The sequence below is a fragment of the Lithobates pipiens genome, unplaced genomic scaffold (assembly GCF_037356315.1).
Source record: "Lithobates pipiens isolate NorthernLeopardFrog02 unplaced genomic scaffold, aLitPip1_a1.2 Scaffold_30, whole genome shotgun sequence".
Lineage (NCBI taxonomy): Eukaryota > Metazoa > Chordata > Amphibia > Anura > Ranidae > Lithobates > Lithobates pipiens.
In genome coordinates, this window is record NW_027507791.1 from 36144057 (window position 1) to 36166420 (window position 22364).

At 43.5% G+C, this 22364-nt stretch overlaps 2 protein-coding genes and 1 long non-coding RNA gene across 9 annotated transcripts in view; 2 read left to right on the forward strand and 1 right to left on the reverse strand.

Moving 5' to 3' along the window:
* Positions 1-22364, reverse strand: part of LOC143942631 (NACHT, LRR and PYD domains-containing protein 12-like) — a 1996551-nt gene that overhangs the window by 1093302 nt on the left and 880885 nt on the right. The gene's annotated exons all lie outside the window — the stretch shown is intronic.
* The window catches only part of LOC143942632 (NACHT, LRR and PYD domains-containing protein 12-like), a 305905-nt gene that overhangs the window by 23987 nt on the left and 259554 nt on the right, over positions 1-22364 (forward strand). For all 7 annotated transcript variants that reach the window (XM_077463990.1, XM_077463993.1, XM_077463994.1 and 4 more), the window contains exon 2: positions 9008-9145. In XM_077463990.1, coding sequence (XP_077320116.1) covers positions 9064-9145 — 82 coding nt within the window. In that variant the 5' untranslated portion in view covers positions 9008-9063. The remainder of the gene's footprint in view (positions 1-9007; positions 9146-22364) is intronic.
* Positions 29-7057, forward strand: LOC143942630 (uncharacterized). The gene is made up of 5 exons (XR_013264812.1): positions 29-1089; positions 1330-2878; positions 3119-4667; positions 4908-6456; positions 6697-7057. It is a non-coding gene; the product is annotated as an uncharacterized LOC143942630 (long non-coding RNA).

Consider the following 22364-nt stretch of genomic DNA (forward strand, 5'->3'; position numbering starts at 1 on the left):
CCCCTCCTCAGGGATCAGGGATGGAGGTACGCGGCAGCACTAACATTTGATTCAATCTACCCCTTTTTTATAATTTTTTCTTTTTTTGATTCTCTTTGGTATGATTTTTGACTGTTAGTATATAGAAACTATTAATTTGAGACCACACTTTTTTTCATTATTTTATCCATTGATTTTTATTTTAGTTTATTTTTCTATTCATTTAATTTTTAATAATATTTATTTTTTATTTATTTTATTTTATTTTTTTTCAGTCCACTGACTTCACCGTATGTGCGCATTGGCGGTGTCGGGCGCCGTTGGTGCTTTGGCTATGCCCGTCCCTGTCGTGACCCGGGGTTGCGACGTGCACTGGGGATCTCTCCCCCCGCCCTGTTCTGACGTGGGGCGGGCGGGGTCTCCTCCACTGCTCGTCGACGTCATGCTTCCGGCGCCAGATAAGTGACGTCTTTTTGGCGTGCTTGTTCTGGCTGCCGTGCAAACCAACTCTGACCATTTGGGGGCTGGATTTGGAACGTGCGGCTGTCTAGCCTGGTCTGTACGGCCGGCAGCTGTGTGATGCCTTCCCGGCCCCCTTGGATTTCAGATGCATAACGTTGGGGATAGGTCTATGGCGGCGCCATCCCATGGGCTTCCCCCTGTGCAGGGTTTCACCCTTTGTATTTCTCTCCCTCACTCCCCATCAGTCACAGCTTGATCCATGGCTTCTCTGCCCTTATTCATTTAGCACAAGGTAACCATCTATCTAATTTTATTTATATTTGTCTATTACAATTCTTTCTCAAAACACTTTTCTCCATTTTCACTCAAATCTCTCACCCCTTCTCTCTCAGCTTACACTCTTTCAACACTTATCACACATATTTCAACACACACTTATTTATTTGCTTATTTTTTATAGGTTCCCCTATGAGGGCCACCCCACTTCCCACACTCGTCTTTAGCTATATCTCTTATCCCAACCTGCTATGGGGGTGGTTTGTGCGTTTTGGTTATCGCCCTTGGCGTGCTCCCTCAGCCCCGGTCATAGGCAGTTTTTGGGTCGGCCCGACTCTCGGTGCGCTTTGCCGCCTCTGCGCAGATATATTTGTAAGTCTGTGGGTTGCATGTGCATCTGTGGGGGGTTCTCCATGTCTGTACATTTGCCTATTTTACTTTAAATCTCTTATTTATCTATCTATAATATTTATTTATTTAGTTATATATTTATTTATTTATTTATTCATCAATTTTTATTTTTATTTTACTTTTTCTCCAAAAAAGGGCTGTTTTTTCCATTTTTTCCATTTTTATTTCATTTTATTTTATTTCATTTTATTTTATTCTTAGGCTACTACAACGGTGTTGCTCCTGACGAGTGGCTATAAGGTCACGAAACGCGTAGAGCTTTCAACTGCCGTTTTGTGCATACAATTGTCAACAAAGCATGAACGTTCCTTTTTTCTATGGTTTTTCTCTAAATGACGCTTCTAATATGTCATGTATTTATACATATTCTGTGCTTATTGAATACTCAGTTTTTTGCATGTTTACAATTAAGTCCATGTTGGAATGTGTAAACATTGATGAATTAGAAAATATTAATTTATAACTGTGCAATAACATGTAAACATATGATCATTTGTATTCATTAAAAACCTGCTTTTTACCAAATTTCATGCTTCTGCTCCCGTGTGCCTCATACAAAGTCCCGCCTGTTTTTTTCTTTTTTTAAACATTAAATCGGGATGGAGGAGGGGATGTGAACGGCCCCTATCACCTCATTTAAAGTCCCAAACAATTTCCTCTCTTTGTCAAACTAAATCAGGGATGGAGGTACGCGGCAGCACTAACATTTGATTCAATCTACCCCTTTTTTATAATTTTTTCTTTTTTTGATTCTCTTTGGTATGATTTTTGACTGTTAGTATATAGAAACTATTAATTTGAGACCACACTTTTTTTCATTATTTTATCCATTGATTTTTATTTTAGTTTATTTTTCTATTCATTTAATTTTTAATAATATTTATTTTTTATTTATTTTATTTTATTTTTTTTCAGTCCACTGACTTCACCGTATGTGCGCATTGGCGGTGTCGGGCGCCGTTGGTGCTTTGGCTATGCCCGTCCCTGTCGTGACCCGGGGTTGCGACGTGCACTGGGGATCTCTCCCCCCGCCCTGTTCTGACGTGGGGCGGGCGGGGTCTCCTCCACTGCTCGTCGACGTCATGCTTCCGGCGCCAGATAAGTGACGTCTTTTTGGCGTGCTTGTTCTGGCTGCCGTGCAAACCAACTCTGACCATTTGGGGGCTGGATTTGGAACGTGCGGCTGTCTAGCCTGGTCTGTACGGCCGGCAGCTGTGTGATGCCTTCCCGGCCCCCTTGGATTTCAGATGCATAACGTTGGGGATAGGTCTATGGCGGCGCCATCCCATGGGCTTCCCCCTGTGCAGGGTTTCACCCTTTGTATTTCTCTCCCTCACTCCCCATCAGTCACAGCTTGATCCATGGCTTCTCTGCCCTTATTCATTTAGCACAAGGTAACCATCTATCTAATTTTATTTATATTTGTCTATTACAATTCTTTCTCAAAACACTTTTCTCCATTTTCACTCAAATCTCTCACCCCTTCTCTCTCAGCTTACACTCTTTCAACACTTATCACACATATTTCAACACACACTTATTTATTTGCTTATTTTTTATAGGTTCCCCTATGAGGGCCACCCCACTTCCCACACTCGTCTTTAGCTATATCTCTTATCCCAACCTGCTATGGGGGTGGTTTGTGCGTTTTGGTTATCGCCCTTGGCGTGCTCCCTCAGCCCCGGTCATAGGCAGTTTTTGGGTCGGCCCGACTCTCGGTGCGCTTTGCCGCCTCTGCGCAGATATATTTGTAAGTCTGTGGGTTGCATGTGCATCTGTGGGGGGTTCTCCATGTCTGTACATTTGCCTATTTTACTTTAAATCTCTTATTTATCTATCTATAATATTTATTTATTTAGTTATATATTTATTTATTTATTTATTCATCAATTTTTATTTTTATTTTACTTTTTCTCCAAAAAAGGGCTGTTTTTTCCATTTTTTCCATTTTTATTTTATTTTATTTTATTTCATTTTATTTTATTCTTAGGCTACTACAACGGTGTTGCTCCTGACGAGTGGCTATAAGGTCACGAAACGCGTAGAGCTTTCAACTGCCGTTTTGTGCATACAATTGTCAACAAAGCATGAACGTTCCTTTTTTCTATGGTTTTTCTCTAAATGACGCTTCTAATATGTCATGTATTTATACATATTCTGTGCTTATTGAATACTCAGTTTTTTGCATGTTTACAATTAAGTCCATGTTGGAATGTGTAAACATTGATGAATTAGAAAATATTAATTTATAACTGTGCAATAACATGTAAACATATGATCATTTGTATTCATTAAAAACCTGCTTTTTACCAAATTTCATGCTTCTGCTCCCGTGTGCCTCATACAAAGTCCCGCCTGTTTTTTTCTTTTTTTAAACATTAAATCGGGATGGAGGAGGGGATGTGAACGGCCCCTATCACCTCATTTAAAGTCCCAAACAATTTCCTCTCTTTGTCAAACTAAATCAGGGATGGAGGTACGCGGCAGCACTAACATTTGATTCAATCTACCCCTTTTTTATAATTTTTTCTTTTTTTGATTCTCTTTGGTATGATTTTTGACTGTTAGTATATAGAAACTATTAATTTGAGACCACACTTTTTTTCATTATTTTATCCATTGATTTTTATTTTAGTTTATTTTTCTATTCATTTAATTTTTAATAATATTTATTTTTTATTTATTTTATTTTATTTTTTTTCAGTCCACTGACTTCACCGTATGTGCGCATTGGCGGTGTCGGGCGCCGTTGGTGCTTTGGCTATGCCCGTCCCTGTCGTGACCCGGGGTTGCGACGTGCACTGGGGATCTCTCCCCCCGCCCTGTTCTGACGTGGGGCGGGCGGGGTCTCCTCCACTGCTCGTCGACGTCATGCTTCCGGCGCCAGATAAGTGACGTCTTTTTGGCGTGCTTGTTCTGGCTGCCGTGCAAACCAACTCTGACCATTTGGGGGCTGGATTTGGAACGTGCGGCTGTCTAGCCTGGTCTGTACGGCCGGCAGCTGTGTGATGCCTTCCCGGCCCCCTTGGATTTCAGATGCATAACGTTGGGGATAGGTCTATGGCGGCGCCATCCCATGGGCTTCCCCCTGTGCAGGGTTTCACCCTTTGTATTTCTCTCCCTCACTCCCCATCAGTCACAGCTTGATCCATGGCTTCTCTGCCCTTATTCATTTAGCACAAGGTAACCATCTATCTAATTTTATTTATATTTGTCTATTACAATTCTTTCTCAAAACACTTTTCTCCATTTTCACTCAAATCTCTCACCCCTTCTCTCTCAGCTTACACTCTTTCAACACTTATCACACATATTTCAACACACACTTATTTATTTGCTTATTTTTTATAGGTTCCCCTATGAGGGCCACCCCACTTCCCACACTCGTCTTTAGCTATATCTCTTATCCCAACCTGCTATGGGGGTGGTTTGTGCGTTTTGGTTATCGCCCTTGGCGTGCTCCCTCAGCCCCGGTCATAGGCAGTTTTTGGGTCGGCCCGACTCTCGGTGCGCTTTGCCGCCTCTGCGCAGATATATTTGTAAGTCTGTGGGTTGCATGTGCATCTGTGGGGGGTTCTCCATGTCTGTACATTTGCCTATTTTACTTTAAATCTCTTATTTATCTATCTATAATATTTATTTATTTAGTTATATATTTATTTATTTATTTATTCATCAATTTTTATTTTTATTTTACTTTTTCTCCAAAAAAGGGCTGTTTTTTCCATTTTTTCCATTTTTATTTTATTTTATTTTATTTCATTTTATTTTATTCTTAGGCTACTACAACGGTGTTGCTCCTGACGAGTGGCTATAAGGTCACGAAACGCGTAGAGCTTTCAACTGCCGTTTTGTGCATACAATTGTCAACAAAGCATGAACGTTCCTTTTTTCTATGGTTTTTCTCTAAATGACGCTTCTAATATGTCATGTATTTATACATATTCTGTGCTTATTGAATACTCAGTTTTTTGCATGTTTACAATTAAGTCCATGTTGGAATGTGTAAACATTGATGAATTAGAAAATATTAATTTATAACTGTGCAATAACATGTAAACATATGATCATTTGTATTCATTAAAAACCTGCTTTTTACCAAATTTCATGCTTCTGCTCCCGTGTGCCTCATACAAAGTCCCGCCTGTTTTTTTCTTTTTTTAAACATTAAATCGGGATGGAGGAGGGGATGTGAACGGCCCCTATCACCTCATTTAAAGTCCCAAACAATTTCCTCTCTTTGTCAAACTAAATCAGGGATGGAGGTACGCGGCAGCACTAACATTTGATTCAATCTACCCCTTTTTTATAATTTTTTCTTTTTTTGATTCTCTTTGGTATGATTTTTGACTGTTAGTATATAGAAACTATTAATTTGAGACCACACTTTTTTTCATTATTTTATCCATTGATTTTTATTTTAGTTTATTTTTCTATTCATTTAATTTTTAATAATATTTATTTTTTATTTATTTTATTTTATTTTTTTTCAGTCCACTGACTTCACCGTATGTGCGCATTGGCGGTGTCGGGCGCCGTTGGTGCTTTGGCTATGCCCGTCCCTGTCGTGACCCGGGGTTGCGACGTGCACTGGGGATCTCTCCCCCCGCCCTGTTCTGACGTGGGGCGGGCGGGGTCTCCTCCACTGCTCGTCGACGTCATGCTTCCGGCGCCAGATAAGTGACGTCTTTTTGGCGTGCTTGTTCTGGCTGCCGTGCAAACCAACTCTGACCATTTGGGGGCTGGATTTGGAACGTGCGGCTGTCTAGCCTGGTCTGTACGGCCGGCAGCTGTGTGATGCCTTCCCGGCCCCCTTGGATTTCAGATGCATAACGTTGGGGATAGGTCTATGGCGGCGCCATCCCATGGGCTTCCCCCTGTGCAGGGTTTCACCCTTTGTATTTCTCTCCCTCACTCCCCATCAGTCACAGCTTGATCCATGGCTTCTCTGCCCTTATTCATTTAGCACAAGGTAACCATCTATCTAATTTTATTTATATTTGTCTATTACAATTCTTTCTCAAAACACTTTTCTCCATTTTCACTCAAATCTCTCACCCCTTCTCTCTCAGCTTACACTCTTTCAACACTTATCACACATATTTCAACACACACTTATTTATTTGCTTATTTTTTATAGGTTCCCCTATGAGGGCCACCCCACTTCCCACACTCGTCTTTAGCTATATCTCTTATCCCAACCTGCTATGGGGGTGGTTTGTGCGTTTTGGTTATCGCCCTTGGCGTGCTCCCTCAGCCCCGGTCATAGGCAGTTTTTGGGTCGGCCCGACTCTCGGTGCGCTTTGCCGCCTCTGCGCAGATATATTTGTAAGTCTGTGGGTTGCATGTGCATCTGTGGGGGGTTCTCCATGTCTGTACATTTGCCTATTTTACTTTAAATCTCTTATTTATCTATCTATAATATTTATTTATTTAGTTATATATTTATTTATTTATTTATTCATCAATTTTTATTTTTATTTTACTTTTTCTCCAAAAAAGGGCTGTTTTTTCCATTTTTTCCATTTTTATTTTATTTTATTTTATTTCATTTTATTTTATTCTTAGGCTACTACAACGGTGTTGCTCCTGACGAGTGGCTATAAGGTCACGAAACGCGTAGAGCTTTCAACTGCCGTTTTGTGCATACAATTGTCAACAAAGCATGAACGTTCCTTTTTTCTATGGTTTTTCTCTAAATGACGCTTCTAATATGTCATGTATTTATACATATTCTGTGCTTATTGAATACTCAGTTTTTTGCATGTTTACAATTAAGTCCATGTTGGAATGTGTAAACATTGATGAATTAGAAAATATTAATTTATAACTGTGCAATAACATGTAAACATATGATCATTTGTATTCATTAAAAACCTGCTTTTTACCAAATTTCATGCTTCTGCTCCCGTGTGCCTCATACAAAGTCCCGCCTGTTTTTTTCTTTTTTTAAATATTTTCCATCTGAAATTCTGCCCGTGTGTATGGGGCATTAGAATTTGCAAGGGGAATATTAGCAATTAAAGGATATAGAATGTCCAGATATAAAAGGAGTGTAGAAATACAAGAAGCACTCCAGGGATGGATATTCTAGCAGAGCATTGAAATGGTTAATGTGAAAAAGAACAAGATGGCGAGGGCAGGGAACCTAAGAGGAAGACCGTATTCAGACCGGTCCCCAAACCTACCTTATTACATTACAAGAGAGTATCGCCTACAGTGGCAGTAAGGTGTCCTTACCGGGTTCCCTGGAAGAGTTCAGTGAAGGTGGCAGCGGGGGGAGACCCCCTTCCCCTGCCTGTAGAAGTAATCCAGCGACTCTATAGCCACTTGGATTACGTTTACAATGTGCAAAATCATTGGCTAGAAAAAATGATATCTCAGATGCAACAATGACCAAGATATCACCCTTCCCATCCAAGGATGTACAGGTATGTCCTATGGGCAGGGAATGGTTAATTCTACTCATCATTTATTCCCAGGAAAAGTGATTAATTTCATTCTTGTTATTTTACAGTTTGTTTTTGTGGGGTGCAATTATGTGAGCAAAGATTTATACCTGTATATTTTCATATAAAAATGCCTGTGACTGGACAGTGAAAGAAGCATCAGTGATAAACTCATCTCTCCATCACTCTGCTCTCTCCTCCTATCAGCATGCTCCTTGTCAGCACATTAACAGATTGGCTTCTTCTGCAGGAGAATAATACCAGGTCAGATTAACCACTTCAGCCTCCTTAATGACCAGACCATTTTTTGTGATATGGTACTGCATTGTTTTAACTGACAATTGTGTGGTCGTGCAATGTTGTATACAAACAAAATTGATGTCTTTTTTTTCTCACAAATAGAGCTTTCTTTTGGTGGTATTTGATCACCTCTGTGTCAATTTTGAAAAAAAAAAAAATTATTACTTTTCGCTATAATACATATCCAAAAAAATATAAAAAAAACAAATTTATTCATCAGTTTAGGCCGATATATATTCTACATATTTTTGGTAAAAAAAATTGCAATAGGTGTATACTGATTGGTTTGCGCAAAAGCTATCACATTTATAAACTATGGGATATATTTAGGGACTTTTATTTTTTATTATTGTTTTTACTAGTAATGGCAACGATCTGCGATTTTTAGCAGGACTGCGACATTGCGGCAGACAAATCTGACCCAAAATGACACTTTTTGGGGACCAGTGGCATTATTACATTGATCAGTGCTATAAAAATGCAGTGATCAATGTAAAAATGAGACTGGCAGGGAAGGGGTTAACACTAGGAGGCAATCAAGGGGTTAATTGTGTTCCCTGGGTGTGTTCTAAGTGTGCGGAGAATGGGTTGGCAGAGACATGACAGAGATCGCTGTTCCCGATGACTGGGAACAGAAGATCTGTCATGTCCTCTGTCAGAATGGGGATCCGCCTTGTTTACAAAGACAGATCCCCATTCTGCCTCTGTGCTAGGCGACTGTGGGTTGCTGGTAGACATGGAGTCTCCTGACCCGCGGGCACGTTCTCATATCTTGGAATGGGCGCCCTCCCGCTATCATGCCTGCGTGTGATGCTGTACAGCTATGGCGATTTGCACAGGAAAGCCGACCTGCCGCCGTATAATGACAGTGACTGGTCAGCAAGAGGTTAAAATACTTCTTCCATATAAAATACATTTAATAATATATTAATAATGATGACAGAGTTGTATTCATTCACATCCTTTATCTCTGCATGGATTCAGAACAAGCAGTTTATCTGTCTCTGGAGTTTCGTTTTTAGTTCCATAAAGTTTTCTGTCTGCAGCAGGAAATGAATCCTCAGACATATTACATCCGGGGGATCTGGACAACATGGTAACCATTAGTGACAATGTATCTCTGTGTCTAGGTGTTCCCTGACATGACTGCGATTCAGATGTAGAAGAACGAAGACCGAGCAAAGAGATGGAGGAGAGATTGTCAGAATCCTTCAGAAGATTGTTTAAGACAAGGAAAGAGAAAGAGAAAGAGAAAGAAAGGAGCCCCGGTAATCACTTTTTGTCTTTTTATTTCTCTGATCAGTTGTAATGAAATATGACAAATTATATGGAGCATCAAATACTGAAGACTTCTACTAATCCATTTAATGTGTTGATATTTGATGAAAGGTCATCTATATTTTCTAATTGCTATGTATCGGCTTTTTCCAATCGGGGTGTGTTCAGGTTTCAGGAGGTGCCTTGGCAAAATGACAAAAAATGATATACAAGCCAGCGGGTGTGTCAAGTCTAATGATCAGTGTTGCCGGATATAGCCGCAGGCTCTGATCATGCAGGAAAAACCCAACAGGCTGATTGTACACGGGTCGAATGATAGACCAGCTCGCCCATACATGGATCAATATTCAGCCAGTCCCTGCTGAACAGCATTGTGATCCATATATGGATGGCTTAGCCATAAAATGTGACATTTACCATACAATTGAGGCAAATGTAATTACTGTATTTCCAATTTCTACAGGTATATTAAAACGTACCGTATTTATCAGCGTATAACACACACATTAAATATAAGAGGGAAGTTTCAGGGAAAAATTTTTATTTAAATAAGTAACTTTGAAGCAAAATAAGGGTCAGTGCCCATCTGCAGCCTCATCAGTCCACATCAGGGCAGCCTCACCATTGCCATCAATGCAGCAGCCTCACCATTGCCATCAATGCAGCCTGATCGATGCCCATCTGCAGCCTAGAGGGGATGGGGGGGGGGGGGGGGCGGGACAAGCACCAACAGATTACATACAGTGAGAATCTCCTATGATAGACAGAACAGTGGTCCAATGGTGGCCCAGGAGACGGGACTTCCTATTACAGAGGCCACCAAGTAAATAGGGGATTCTCACTGTATGTAATCTGATGGCTCTCATCCCACCCCCTCCCTGTCCCCTCCAAGGCAGCTAAATATTGAAGTCCTGGTGTATAACACGCACACGCTCTTTGCACCCGATTTCTCATGGTAAAAAAGTAAGTGTAATATGCCAATAAATACAGTAATACCTTGATACAAAAAATGCTTTATCTATTCTCTCCTCTCCCTCAGCCAGACTCCTCTTATGATTTATAAGACTTCTCCATCACATCTGCATGTTATGTTTACAGCTGATCAGACATCAACTTTGTTTCACTTCCGCTCCGCAAAATACATACTTAATATTTAATCAGCTTTTATCCATACAATTCCTGGTATACACAAAATATCAGTAAAAAGACACTAAAGTTAATGGGTTTCGGACCACCCATTGCATATATACTGCGGCAGGGCGGCCCAGCTGTGCAAAAACATGCACAGGTATGTGATTTTGGGCACATGATCCAGGGGGCATGCACACGCCACTGGAGTGTCACTCCCACTGTGATTGGACACAGTGCAGATCATTCAGAAGAAAGGGAGAACAGCGGTCTGCCTATGTAAACAAGGCAGTCTGCTGTTCTGTCAGTTGTAAAACAGAGATCTTCAGCTTAGTTGAGACGGATCTCTCTTTCCCTCAAGTGCATCTGTCCTCCCATAGTTAGAAAGCATCTAGGAGCACACTTAACCCTTTCCTGCCAGTGTAATTTATACAGTGACAGTGCATTTTTTTAGCACTGATCACTGTATTGGTGTCACCGGTCACCAAAAAGTGTCACTAATGCCGCGTACACACGAACAGACTATCCGTGGACTTGGTACGGTGGACCAGAGTCTGCTGGACAATCCGCCCGTGTGTGGGCTCCGGCACACCAGACCGGGCCAACGCTTGTAAAAGAACTGAAAAAAGATAGCGGAGGCCCGGCAGAAGAACCGAAGAGCGGGACAAGACCCCCAAAGTCAGAAAAAGACTCCCGAAGCTGGAAGAAGCCCCCGGGCGGCGGCAACGACGAAGGAGAAAGCTGGGCTCCTCTGCTAGTAAAAGAGCAGTAAAAGACCTCAGGTGAATGGGTAGGGGTACCATATACCCCATACTCATTCACATAGGGTGGGGGGTTGGGATCTGGGGGACCCCTTATTAAAGGGGCTCCCGGATTCCGATAAGCCCCCCACCTGCAGACCCTGACAACCAACGGCCAGGGTTGTTGGGAAGAGACCCTTGTCCACATAAACATGGGGACAATGTGCTTTGGGGTGGGGGGCCCCCTCTGATGTAACGCAGGTTTCTGTTACATCAGTGGGGAAGCCCGGGTTTCCCCTTGCGTCAGAGGGGGATGGGGTCACGTGACGGGTGGCCCTGTCCTCAGCTAAGAGACCTGTCAGGCTGCCGGGACTCCCGCAGTGTCTCCAGTGGAGACAGGATGTGCTGTGCTGGACATCATCGTTGGATTCTGGACCTGGAAAGGAGAGATCACCCATTGCTGGACCCTAGAGAGATGATCACCCATCGCAGGATACCGAGAGTGGATTACCACCGCTGGAATCTTTTTTTTATTTATTTATTTATTTTTAATAAAGAACTTATCCCAACGATGTCTGTGTGTTTTTTTACAATTTCAAACAGGGCTGGGTTCTGGGGGTCCCCTTGTTAAAGGGGGCTTCCAGATTCCGATAAGCCCCCCACCCACAGACCCCACAACCAATGGGAAAGGGTTGTGGGGATGAGGCCCTTGTCCCCATCAACATGGGGATAAGGTGCTTTGGGGGACCACCCCCAAAGCACCCTCCCAATGTTGAGGTCATGTGGCCTGGTACAGTTCAGGAGGAGGGGAGCTCTCTTGTCTCTTTTCCTGTGGCCTGCCAGGTTGTGTGCTCAGATAAAGGGTCTGGTATGGGTTTTGGGGGGACTCCGCCATTTTTTTTTAAATTTGGCATGGAGTTCCCCTTAAAATCCATACCAGACCTGAAGAGGGGAACCCCACGTAATTTTTTTTTAAATTTGATGCAGGTTCCCCTTAATATCTATACCAGACCTGAAGGGCCTGGTAATTGAATTTGGGGGACCACCACAATTTTTTTTATCAATGACTGTTCTCTGTATTACCGGGAGCTGACAATTCACTATAGCCGCAAGTGCTTTTAAATTACTTTTTTTTCCTTCAGAAATGACACTTTGTGCAGGGACAGTTCTAAGCACGGGAAACATGTGCCCCTTTATAGGCATACTATAGACACCTCCCAGGTACGGAATTTAAAAGAATATTTCACTTTTATTGTTTCACTTTAAGCATTATTAAAATCACTGCTCCCGAAAAAATGGCTGTTTTTAAAAAATTATTTTGCATTGATAACTGTCCCCTGGGGCAGGACTCGGGTCCCCAAACACTTTTTTATGACAATAACTTGCATATAAGCCTTTAAAATTAGCACTTTAGATTTTCCATGTTCGAGTCCCATAGACTTTAACGGTGTTCGGATGTTCGAACAAATTAATGCCTGATGCGAACCAAACAGGGGGGTGTTCGGCTCATCCCTAATCACAAAAAATAGCCTGGTCATGAATTGGGGTAAACCTTCCGGTGCTGAAATGGTTAATGTTGGGGCACACAGACCCCTGTCCTGCTGATGAGACCCCGGGGAATGCTGAGTACTCCATATCTCAGGAGGAGATGACTCCGCACAGTGCAGGATTGTCTTCTCAGGAGATTCAGGCATACCTTGGGATCTCACCAGACAGTGGAATCATCCTCACCTAGGTGATGTGGACATTAGCTAGGAATGAGGAAAAAATTTATAAAGTGTATGTAAGCACTAAGGGAACTTTCACACTGGGGCATTGGGGTAAAGCACCGCTATTTTTAAACCCCACTAGCGGCTGAAAAAGGGTTAAAAGCACCCGCAAAGCGTCATTTTTCTGACGCATCAGTGGTGCTGCCCATTGATTTCAATGGTCAAAGATGCTGCTTGCAGGAATTTTTTTAGCGTCCTGCCATCGCACTGCTCCGGTGTGAAATCCCTCTGGCATTCACACTGGAGTGACAGGAGACGCGCTTTACAGGTGCTATTTTTTGGGCTATAGCGCCTGTAAAGAGTCTGAGTGTGAAAGTAGCCTAACAATGAATTTCTTATTTGCAATCATGTCCTCTCTTAAATATACCATTGAAAGTGTTCTGTTATATCTGTTCAATTAGTGCAAAAAAATTTTTGATCCTGCCATAAATCTTCCTGTTTACTGTAAAGATGCGTATACATGATCAGACTTTCCGACGGGAAATGTTCAATGTCAGACTGTAAATCTGACTGTGTGTACGCTCCATCAGACAATTGTTGTCGGATTTTCCACAGACAAATGTTGGATGGCAGGTTTTCAAATTTTCTGTGGACAAATGTCTGTTGTCAGATTTTCTGAGCGTGTGTACAAAAGTCCAAGGTACAAACACGCATGCTCAGAAGCAAGGACGAGCCGGAAGCAGTCGGTCTTGTAAACAAGCGTTCATAATGGGGAATTAACAATCATGACATGGTAAATTCTGAAATCTGGAAATCCAGCGCATATTCTCTTCTTCTTTAAAGTGGTTTGGTACCTAAAAATGAAAGTTCATGTTATTAAAATCAACAGATAGCATACTTACCTAAACGAACCCTGAAAAAAAAAAATATTATTTACTTACCTTTTATTTCTGATGTTTCAGCTGACTTCCGGGTTGTCCTCCCGTGGGAGTAGGCGTGGCTATCGTCCTCGCAATGGTCCCTGGGAAATTTTCCAAGAATCCATGGGGGACAATGAAAGTTTTTCTTTCCTTGTCACTGCTCTCACTGAGCATGTGCAAGATGGAGCGGAGCATGCTGGGAGCCAGACGTCATCATATACCAGGAAGTAAATGCCTGTGGGCTTCAGACGCCCACAGTTAAAATGGAAAACACCAGAGCAGGTTTTTATAAGTCATCCTGAGGAAAAGATTCGTCGCGCCGGGGGTCAAATAAACGCCGGACGTGGATGCCAATCGAAGGTAGCACTCGCCCACCAGTGAGACAGGTAAGAAAAAAATAAAAAAAAGAGTGGAATCCCGCTTTAAAGTGGAGGGCCACCCTGAAAAAAAAAAAAATATTAAAAATTACAAAAAAATCGAAAAAAAAAAAATGAAAAAATTATTATTTTTTTACTTACCAGAAGTGCCTGTTGCTAGGCACATAATCCTAATCTTCCTCTTCCTCCTCCGCGGAGATCTTCTGTCTTCTCTCCTCCGTGCGGCATCTTCTGCGTAATGGGTCGCGCTGTGTTCTGGGAACTGTGTGTTCCAGAACACAGCGCGTCCCATTCACAAAGCGCTGCGTGACTCGCGCATGCGCAGCAGGAAACGGGCAGTGAAGCCGTAGGCTCCACTGCCTGTTTCCCTTACAAGGAATGGCGGCGCCGGGACCCGAGAGCCGAGGGACGGGTCGGCCTTGGGCGGCCGACATCGCGGGCGCCCTGGACAGGTAAGTGGGCTTATTAAGCCAGCAGCTGCAGTGTTTGCAGCTGCTGACTTTTTTTTTTTTTTTAAACGGCCCTCCTCTTTAATGGGATAATAATGAAGCTGCTTTGCTGGTGATACTGATATTTACTTTAGTAGCAGCCGGTGATGTCACCCGCGAGCTCTGGGCCGTGACTCCCAAGTACAAGGAGTGAAATCTCCACACTTGGCCATTCAAACGCTTGAAGCCTGTGAACTGGAAAGGAAGACTGGATGAAAATAGAAGCCCTGGCAGTGGTGACAGCGCATGCTGGAGGGCTTTATTTTAAGGTAAGTCTGTCATAATTGTGAGGGGGTTAGCTCAGCAGCAGGTGTGTGTGACCCCCTGGATGGGTTCACTACACAAAAATTTGGTGCAGCAAACAAAAGAGAAGGTGGTCCAATAGTCCAAAAAGTAACACGAAAATAAATCCTTGCCAACATGGCCACTTACTACACACAGGTTTCCCTGGCTATTAGCTGGGTGCAGCCTTGTGCTGTCCTTGGCACATATCTCCTTGTTAACTGCTTCCCGACCGCCTCACGTAGATATACAGCGGCAGAGAGCATGTACAGGCAGATTAATGTACCTGTATGTTGCCCTTTAAGAGGCGGCTTGCACACGCGCACGGGGGGGCTCCGTGACCGTGATCGTGGATCCTGCATACTCGATGTCCACAGGGATACCCATGATTGTTTGAGAGCCACATCGAATGAACACACAATTGTCAGTTAAAGCGACGCAGTGCCAAATCGCAAAAAGTGCTATGGTCTTTGGCCAGCCAAATGGTCCAGGGCTTAAGTGGTTAAAGAGGCTTGCCACACAGGCGTTGTCTTACCACAGACAGGTATCTCACTCCCCAGTCTAAACAGGCACAAAACTGGTTCCAGGATGGAGCTCCATTTGAAATTGCTGCTCTGCCATTGCGTGCGTGCTACCGGCGGTGCGCGCATGCCGCTTAGGACCCCCATGAGTCCAGTCGCGGGTCCCATGGACTCGATCGCCGTGGGGATAGCCGCAATTGTCTCACGGGGAGGCTGAACGGGGAAATACGGAAGTAAACAGTATCTCCCCGTTCTGCCTAGCAACGAGTGACACTGATCTCTGCTCCCTGTGATTGGAGCAGAGAACAGTGTTCACTAACACACAGCCCAGCCCCCACAGTTAGCAACACGCCCCTAGGAACACTTAACCCCTACACTGCCACCCCCCTGGTTAACCCCTACACTGCAAGTGTCATTTACACAGGAATCGGTGCATATTTATAGCACTGATTGCTGTATAAATAACAATGGTCCAAAAAATGTGTCAAAAATGTCCGATGTGTCCACCATAATGTCGCAATCACAATAAAAATCGCTGATCGCCGCCATTACTAGTAAAAAAAATTATTAATAAAAATGCCATAAAACTATCCCCTATTTTGTAAACGCTATAAATTTTGCGCAAACCAATCAATAATCGCTTATTGCGATTTATTTATTTATTTTTTTTAACAAAAATATGTAGAAGAATACGTATCAGCCTAAACTGAGGAAAAAAAATGTTTTTTTATATATTTTTGGGGATATTTTTATAGCAAAAAGTAAAAAATGTTTTTTTCAAAATTGTCGCTCTTTTTTTGTTTATAGAGCAAAAAATAAAAACCGCAGAGGTGATCAAATATCACCAAAAGAAAGCTCTATTTGTGGAAAAAAAGGACGTCAATTTTGTTTGGAAGCCACATCGCACGACCGTGCAGTTGTCAGTTAAAGTGACGCAGTGCCGAATCACAAAAAGTGGTCTGGTCTTAAGCCAGCAAAATGGTCCGGTCTGAAAGTGGCTAAAGAGGAAGTAAAGCCTCTTAAGAAAAAAAAAGACACACTGCAGGGCAAAGGCGTAGTGAGCTTGTAGGCTTAGCATAATAGCTCATTATGAATTACTTACCTGAGATCAAAGCCCCAGCAGTGGTCCTCGGTCACCACCTCCTTCACCACCATGATACCCAGAGTGACTTCTGGGTATCGTGGCTCTGGCGCTGTGACTGGCCGGAGCCGCGATGACATCACTCCTGTGCATGTGTGCTGGTGCTGCCACTAGCATGCGCTGTAGACATCCGTGCCGCTATTCTTACAACTATCTCCTAAACCTTTTAGGTTTGGGAGATACAGTGGTGTGAAAAAGTGTTTGCCCCCTTCCTCATTTCCTGTTCCTTTGCATGTTTGTCACACTTAAGTGTTTCGGAACATCAAACCAATTTAAACAATAGTCAAGGACAACACAAGTAAACACAAAATGCAATTTGTAAATGAAGGTGTTTATTATTAAAGGTGAAAAAAAATCCAAACCATCATGGCCCTGTGTGAAAAAGTGATTGCCCCCCTTGTTAAAACATACTATAACTGTGGTTGTCCACACCTGAGTTCAATTTCTCTAGCCACACCCAGGCCTGATTATTGCCACACCTGTTCACAATCAAGGCATCACTTAAATAGGAGCTGCTTGACACAGTAAGGTCCACCAGAAGATCCTTAAAAGCTACACATCATGCCGAGACCCAAAGAAATTCAGGAACAATTGAGAAAGAAAGTAATTGAGATCTATCAGTCTGGAAAGGGTTATAAAGCCATTTCCAAAGCTTTGGGAATCCAGCGAACCACAGTGAGAGCCATTATCAACAAATGGCGAAGACATGGAACAGTGGTGAACCTTCCCAGGAGTGGCCGGCCGCCCAAAATTACCCCAAGAGCGCAGCGACGACTCATCCAAGAGGTCACAAAAGACCCCACAACAACGTCCAAGGAACTGCAGGCCTCACTTGCCTCAGTTAAGGTCAGCGTTCATGCCTCCACCATCAGGAAAAGACTGGGCAAAAATGGCCTGCATGGCAGAGTTCCAAGGAGAAAACCACTGCTGAGCAAAAAGAACATCAAAGCTCGTCTCAATTTCTCCACAACACATCTTGATGATCCCCAAGACTTTTGGGACAACATTCTGTGGACCGATGAGACAAAAGTGGAACTCTTTGGAAGGTGTGTGTCCAAGTATATCTGGCGTAGAAGGAACACTGCATTTCATAAAAAGAACATTATACCAACAGTAAAATATGGTGGTGGTAGTGTGATGGTCTGGGGCTGTTTTGCTGCTTCAGGACCTGGAAGACTTGCCGTGATAAAAGGAACTATGAATTCTGCTGTCTACCAAGAGATCCTGAAGGAGAATGTCCGACCATCTGTTCGTGTACTCAAGCTGAAACGAACTTGGGTTCTGCAGCAGCACAATGATCCTAAACACACCAGCAAGTCCACCACCGAATGGCTGAAGAAAAACAAAATGAAGACTTTGGAGTGGCCTAGCCAAAGTCCTGACCTGAATCCTATTGAGATGTTGTGGTATGACCTTAAAAAGGCCGTTCATGCTCGAAAACCCTCTAATGTAACTGAATTAGGACAATTCTGCAAAGATGAGTGGGCCAAAATTCCTCCAGGACGCTGTAAAAGCCTCATTGCACGTTATCGCAAACGCTTGGTTGCAGTTGTTGCTGCTAAGGGTGGCCCAACCAGTTATTAGGTTTAGGGGGCAATCACTTTTTCACACAGGGCCATGATGGTTTGGATTTTTTTTCACCTTTAATAATAAACACCTTCATTTACAAATTGCATTTTGTGTTTACTTGTGTTGTCCTCGACTATTGTTTAAATTGGTTTGATGTTCCGAAACACTTAAGTGTGACAAACATGCAAAGGAACAGGAAATGAGGAAGGGGGCAAACACTTTTTCACACCACTGTATTTCTTGCACCAACAGGTAAGCCTTAATCTAGGCATACCTGTAGGTTAAAGTGGTTGTAAGGGGTTTACAACCATTTTAATGAGCCAACTTTATTGAGCTGGGCTCATTACCTCTAGCCGTGCAGGACTCTTAGCACTGGTACAGAGCCCGAATCTGGGACACCTATATTTGCCATCCTGGATGCAACCAGGTGATTTTACCTGCCTGCTGTCACATAATGTACTAGTATGCATTATGACATTATCCTGTAGGATTTTTTTTTGTGCTTTACTACCACTGTAGGACCTAATTAACCAGTCAGAGCATGAGAAAAAGATGAGGGAAAACATTGACAATAATTTTTTGGACTAGGGATGAGCTTCGAGTTTGAGTCGAACTCATGTTCGACTCGAATATTGCCTGTTCGGCGAACAGGGAACAATTTGGGGTATTCGCAGGAAAATTCGAAAAAGCCGCAGAACACTCTGTACAAGTCTATGGGAGAAATCTAAAGAGCTAATTTTAAAGGCTATTATGCAAGATTTTGTCCTAAAAAGTGTTTGGGGACCCGGCTCCTGCCCCAGGGGACATGTATCAATGCAAAAAAAAGTTTTAAACACATCCATTTTTTGGAGCAGTGATTTTAATAATGCTTAAAATGAAACAATAAAAGTGTAATATTCCTTTACATTTTGTACCTGGGGGTGCCCCCAAATTCAATTGCCAGGCACTTCAAGTCTAGTATGGATATTAAGGGGAACTCCACGCCAAATAAAAAAAAAAATGGCGTGGGGTCACCCTAAAAACCATACCAGACCCTTTATCCTAACACGCAACCTGGCAGGCTGCAGGAAAAGAGGGGGGACAAGAGACTGCCCCCCCAAACCATACCAGGCCAAATGCCCTCAACATTGGGAGGATGCTTTGGGGGTGTATGACAAGGGCCTCATCCCCACAACCCGTGCCGGTGGTTGTGGGGCTCTGCGGGCAAGGGGCTTATCAGAATCTGGAAGCCCCCTTTAACAAGGGGACCCCCAGATCCCGACCCCCCGTTTGAAATGGTAAGGGGGTACCCTACTATTTCACAAAGAAAGTGTAAAAGAATGTTAAAAAAGACAAACACACTTTTGAAAAAGTCCTTTTATTAAAAATTATTTTTTTTTAAAAAGATTCCAGCGGTGCTAATCCACTCTTGCTATCCAGTGACGGATGATCATCTCTCCGGGGTCCAGCGATTGCTGATCTGTTCCAGAGACGGGTGATCTCTCTGTTCAGCTCAGTGCAGTCCATCATTCCTCTGTCTCCACTGGCGGAGACACTGCAGGATCCCGGCAGCCTGACATTTCTTATATGAGCAGGGTGGGGCCACCCGTCACCCGACCCCGCCCTCCTCTGATGCAATTGGGGAAGCCTGGCTTCCCCAATGATGTGTGGGTGACCCCACCCTCTCTGATGTAACGGAACCCTGTGTTACATCAGAGGGGGTTGGGCCACCCTCATATCATTGGGGAAGCCAGGCTTCCCCCTGTGTCAGAGGGGGCGGGGTCAGGTGATGGGTGGCCCCGCCCTCCTCATAAGAAATGTCAGACTCCCGGGATCCCCGCAGTGTCTCCGCCAGTGGAGACAGAAGAAGGATGGGATGCGCTGGACTGGAGGGAGAGATCACCCGTCGCTGGATCAGATCAGCCATCGCTGGACCCCAGAGAGATGATCATCCATCGCTGGATAGCAAGAGTGAATTAGTACCGCTGGAATATTTTTACATTTTTTTTATTTTTATTAAAGGACTTTTTCAAATGTGTATTTGTCTTATTTAACTATTTTTTGCGCTTTCTTTGTGAAATAATAGGGGTACTTTTGTACCCCCTTACCATTTCAAACAGGGGGGGCTGGGATCTGGGGGTCCCCTTGTTAAAGGGGACTTCCAGATTCTGATAAGCCCCCCGCAGACCCCCACAACTACCAGCCAGGCTTGTGGGGATGAGGCCCTTTTCCCCATCAACATGGGGACATGGTGCTTTGAGGGGTCACAGACCCCCAAAGCATCCTCCTAATGTTGAGGGCATTTGGCCTGGTACGGTTCAGGAGGGGGGGCGCTCTCTCATCCGCCCTCTTTTCCTGCGGCCTGCCAGGTTGCGTGCTCGGATAAAGGGTCTGGTATGGATTTTTAGGGGGAGCCCCCGCCATTTTTTTTTTAATTCGGCGTGGAGTTCCCCTTAAAATCCATACCAGACATGAAGGGCCTGGTAATTGAATTTGGGGGAACCCCACGCTTTTCTTTTTTTTATCAATGACTTTCAATGACTTTTCTGTATTACGGGGAGCCGACAATTCATTATAGCCGCGAGTGATTTTAAATGACTTTTTTTCCTGCAGAAATGACACTGTGCGCCGGGACAGTTCTAAGCACGGGAAACATGCGCCCCTTCACAGGCATACTATAGATACCCCCAGGTACAAAATTTAAAGGAATATTACACTTTTATTGTTTCACTTTAAGCATTATTAAAATCAGTGCTCCTGAAAAAAGGGCAGTTTTTAAAACTTTTTCCATTGATCCGGGTCCCCAAACACTTTTTAGGACAATAACTTGCATATTAGCCTTTAAAATTAGCACTTTAGATTTTGAACGTTCGAATCCCATAGACATTAATAAGGTTCTAAAGTTCACACGAAGTTTAGGTCTGTTCGCAGGTTCTGGTGCGAACCGAACCGCGGGGTGTTCGGCTCATCCTTAGTTAGAACTACAAGTGCTGTATCCTGTAGAGCAGACATGACCAGATATGTATGGATCTGCACAGAGCACACCGGGCTCAGCACTAAATGCAAATATATGTGTTTTATTAGGGAAACAAGACAAGTGATGAGCACAACAATAAGTACACCGAGTACAAAACCCAGTGAATCTAATCAGTGAAACTGATTACAACTAAGTAAAGCTTTCTAAATGTAATCTGTCCATAAATGGTTTGAAATTTGTTTGGTTCAGCAGGTACCGGCAGACATTTGATCCATCTATGGGCAGGCTGGTTGTATTGAAGTCAATTTATTGATCAACTTCAGTACAACCAGCTTGTTGGGTTTACTTGCCCAATCATGGCTATAGCCACCAGCAGTGATCATTGTATTCTGCATGTGGGGAAGGCTGCCTGCGCTCCCCACCAGCACAACACAATAGCACTGTGGCATGGATTCCCCCATCTACACTGATTGTGCTGATGGAGGAATTGAGCAATTTTCTTTCATGCAACCTGTGATATGACTTGCCTAGCTAACTAAGCTATGTACAGATGACAGGATAAATCAGGTAGACAAGTAACAGGAACTGGATTACTGTGGCTGAAAAATTGGTCAGCTGAAGCACCGTGTAGAAAACTCTTGGTCAGTTTCCCCTTTCATGGGGAACGGCTATGTGGAGACGATCTTGATAAATACATCCAAAGGAACTCTAATGGGAAAATCTCTCTTTTACCAGTAAAGAAGAAGTTCAAACATTTCTCCTTTAAGCGTGTTGCCTCACCTGTGCCAGGGGCATCAGCCTCTAGGCAGTCTCGATGGCCTCAACCATCAGGTTCAAGGGGAAGACCCCCAAGGGCAGCACCAGGGTCAAAAGAGATCTTGGGGCAGAATGCTAAAGCCTCCTTATGAAGGGGCGCCACTGCTCGATCGAATGGGGGGAAGGCTCCTGCAATTTTCAAAGATCTGGCAGGAACAATGTCAAGACAGATGGGTGGCTTTTTCAGTTCCTCTAGGTTACAAACTAGAGTTCCGAGGATTTCCGTCTCCTCGTTTTCGAAGATCAAATGTTCCCAGGTCTCTCTTTCTAGCTCTGGATCATCTATTATCCCAGTTGGCGATTGTGACAGACCTAGCTGGGACCGTGGCTCTTGGAGGGGATTGAATGCGAGCCTCTTGCCTTGTGATTATTGGACCTCGCATTTGGGGGAACGGTGCTCTTTGTGAGTTGTATGCCTTGGGACCCCTGAGGTGGTGTTACTTGGATTCTGGCCCGAGCCCCCCTGAAGACACACAGACTCTGGATATCTAAATGCCATGTTAGCAATAGACTAAATCACACTATTGGGACACAAACTCTTAGATGCTAATATCATCACCTC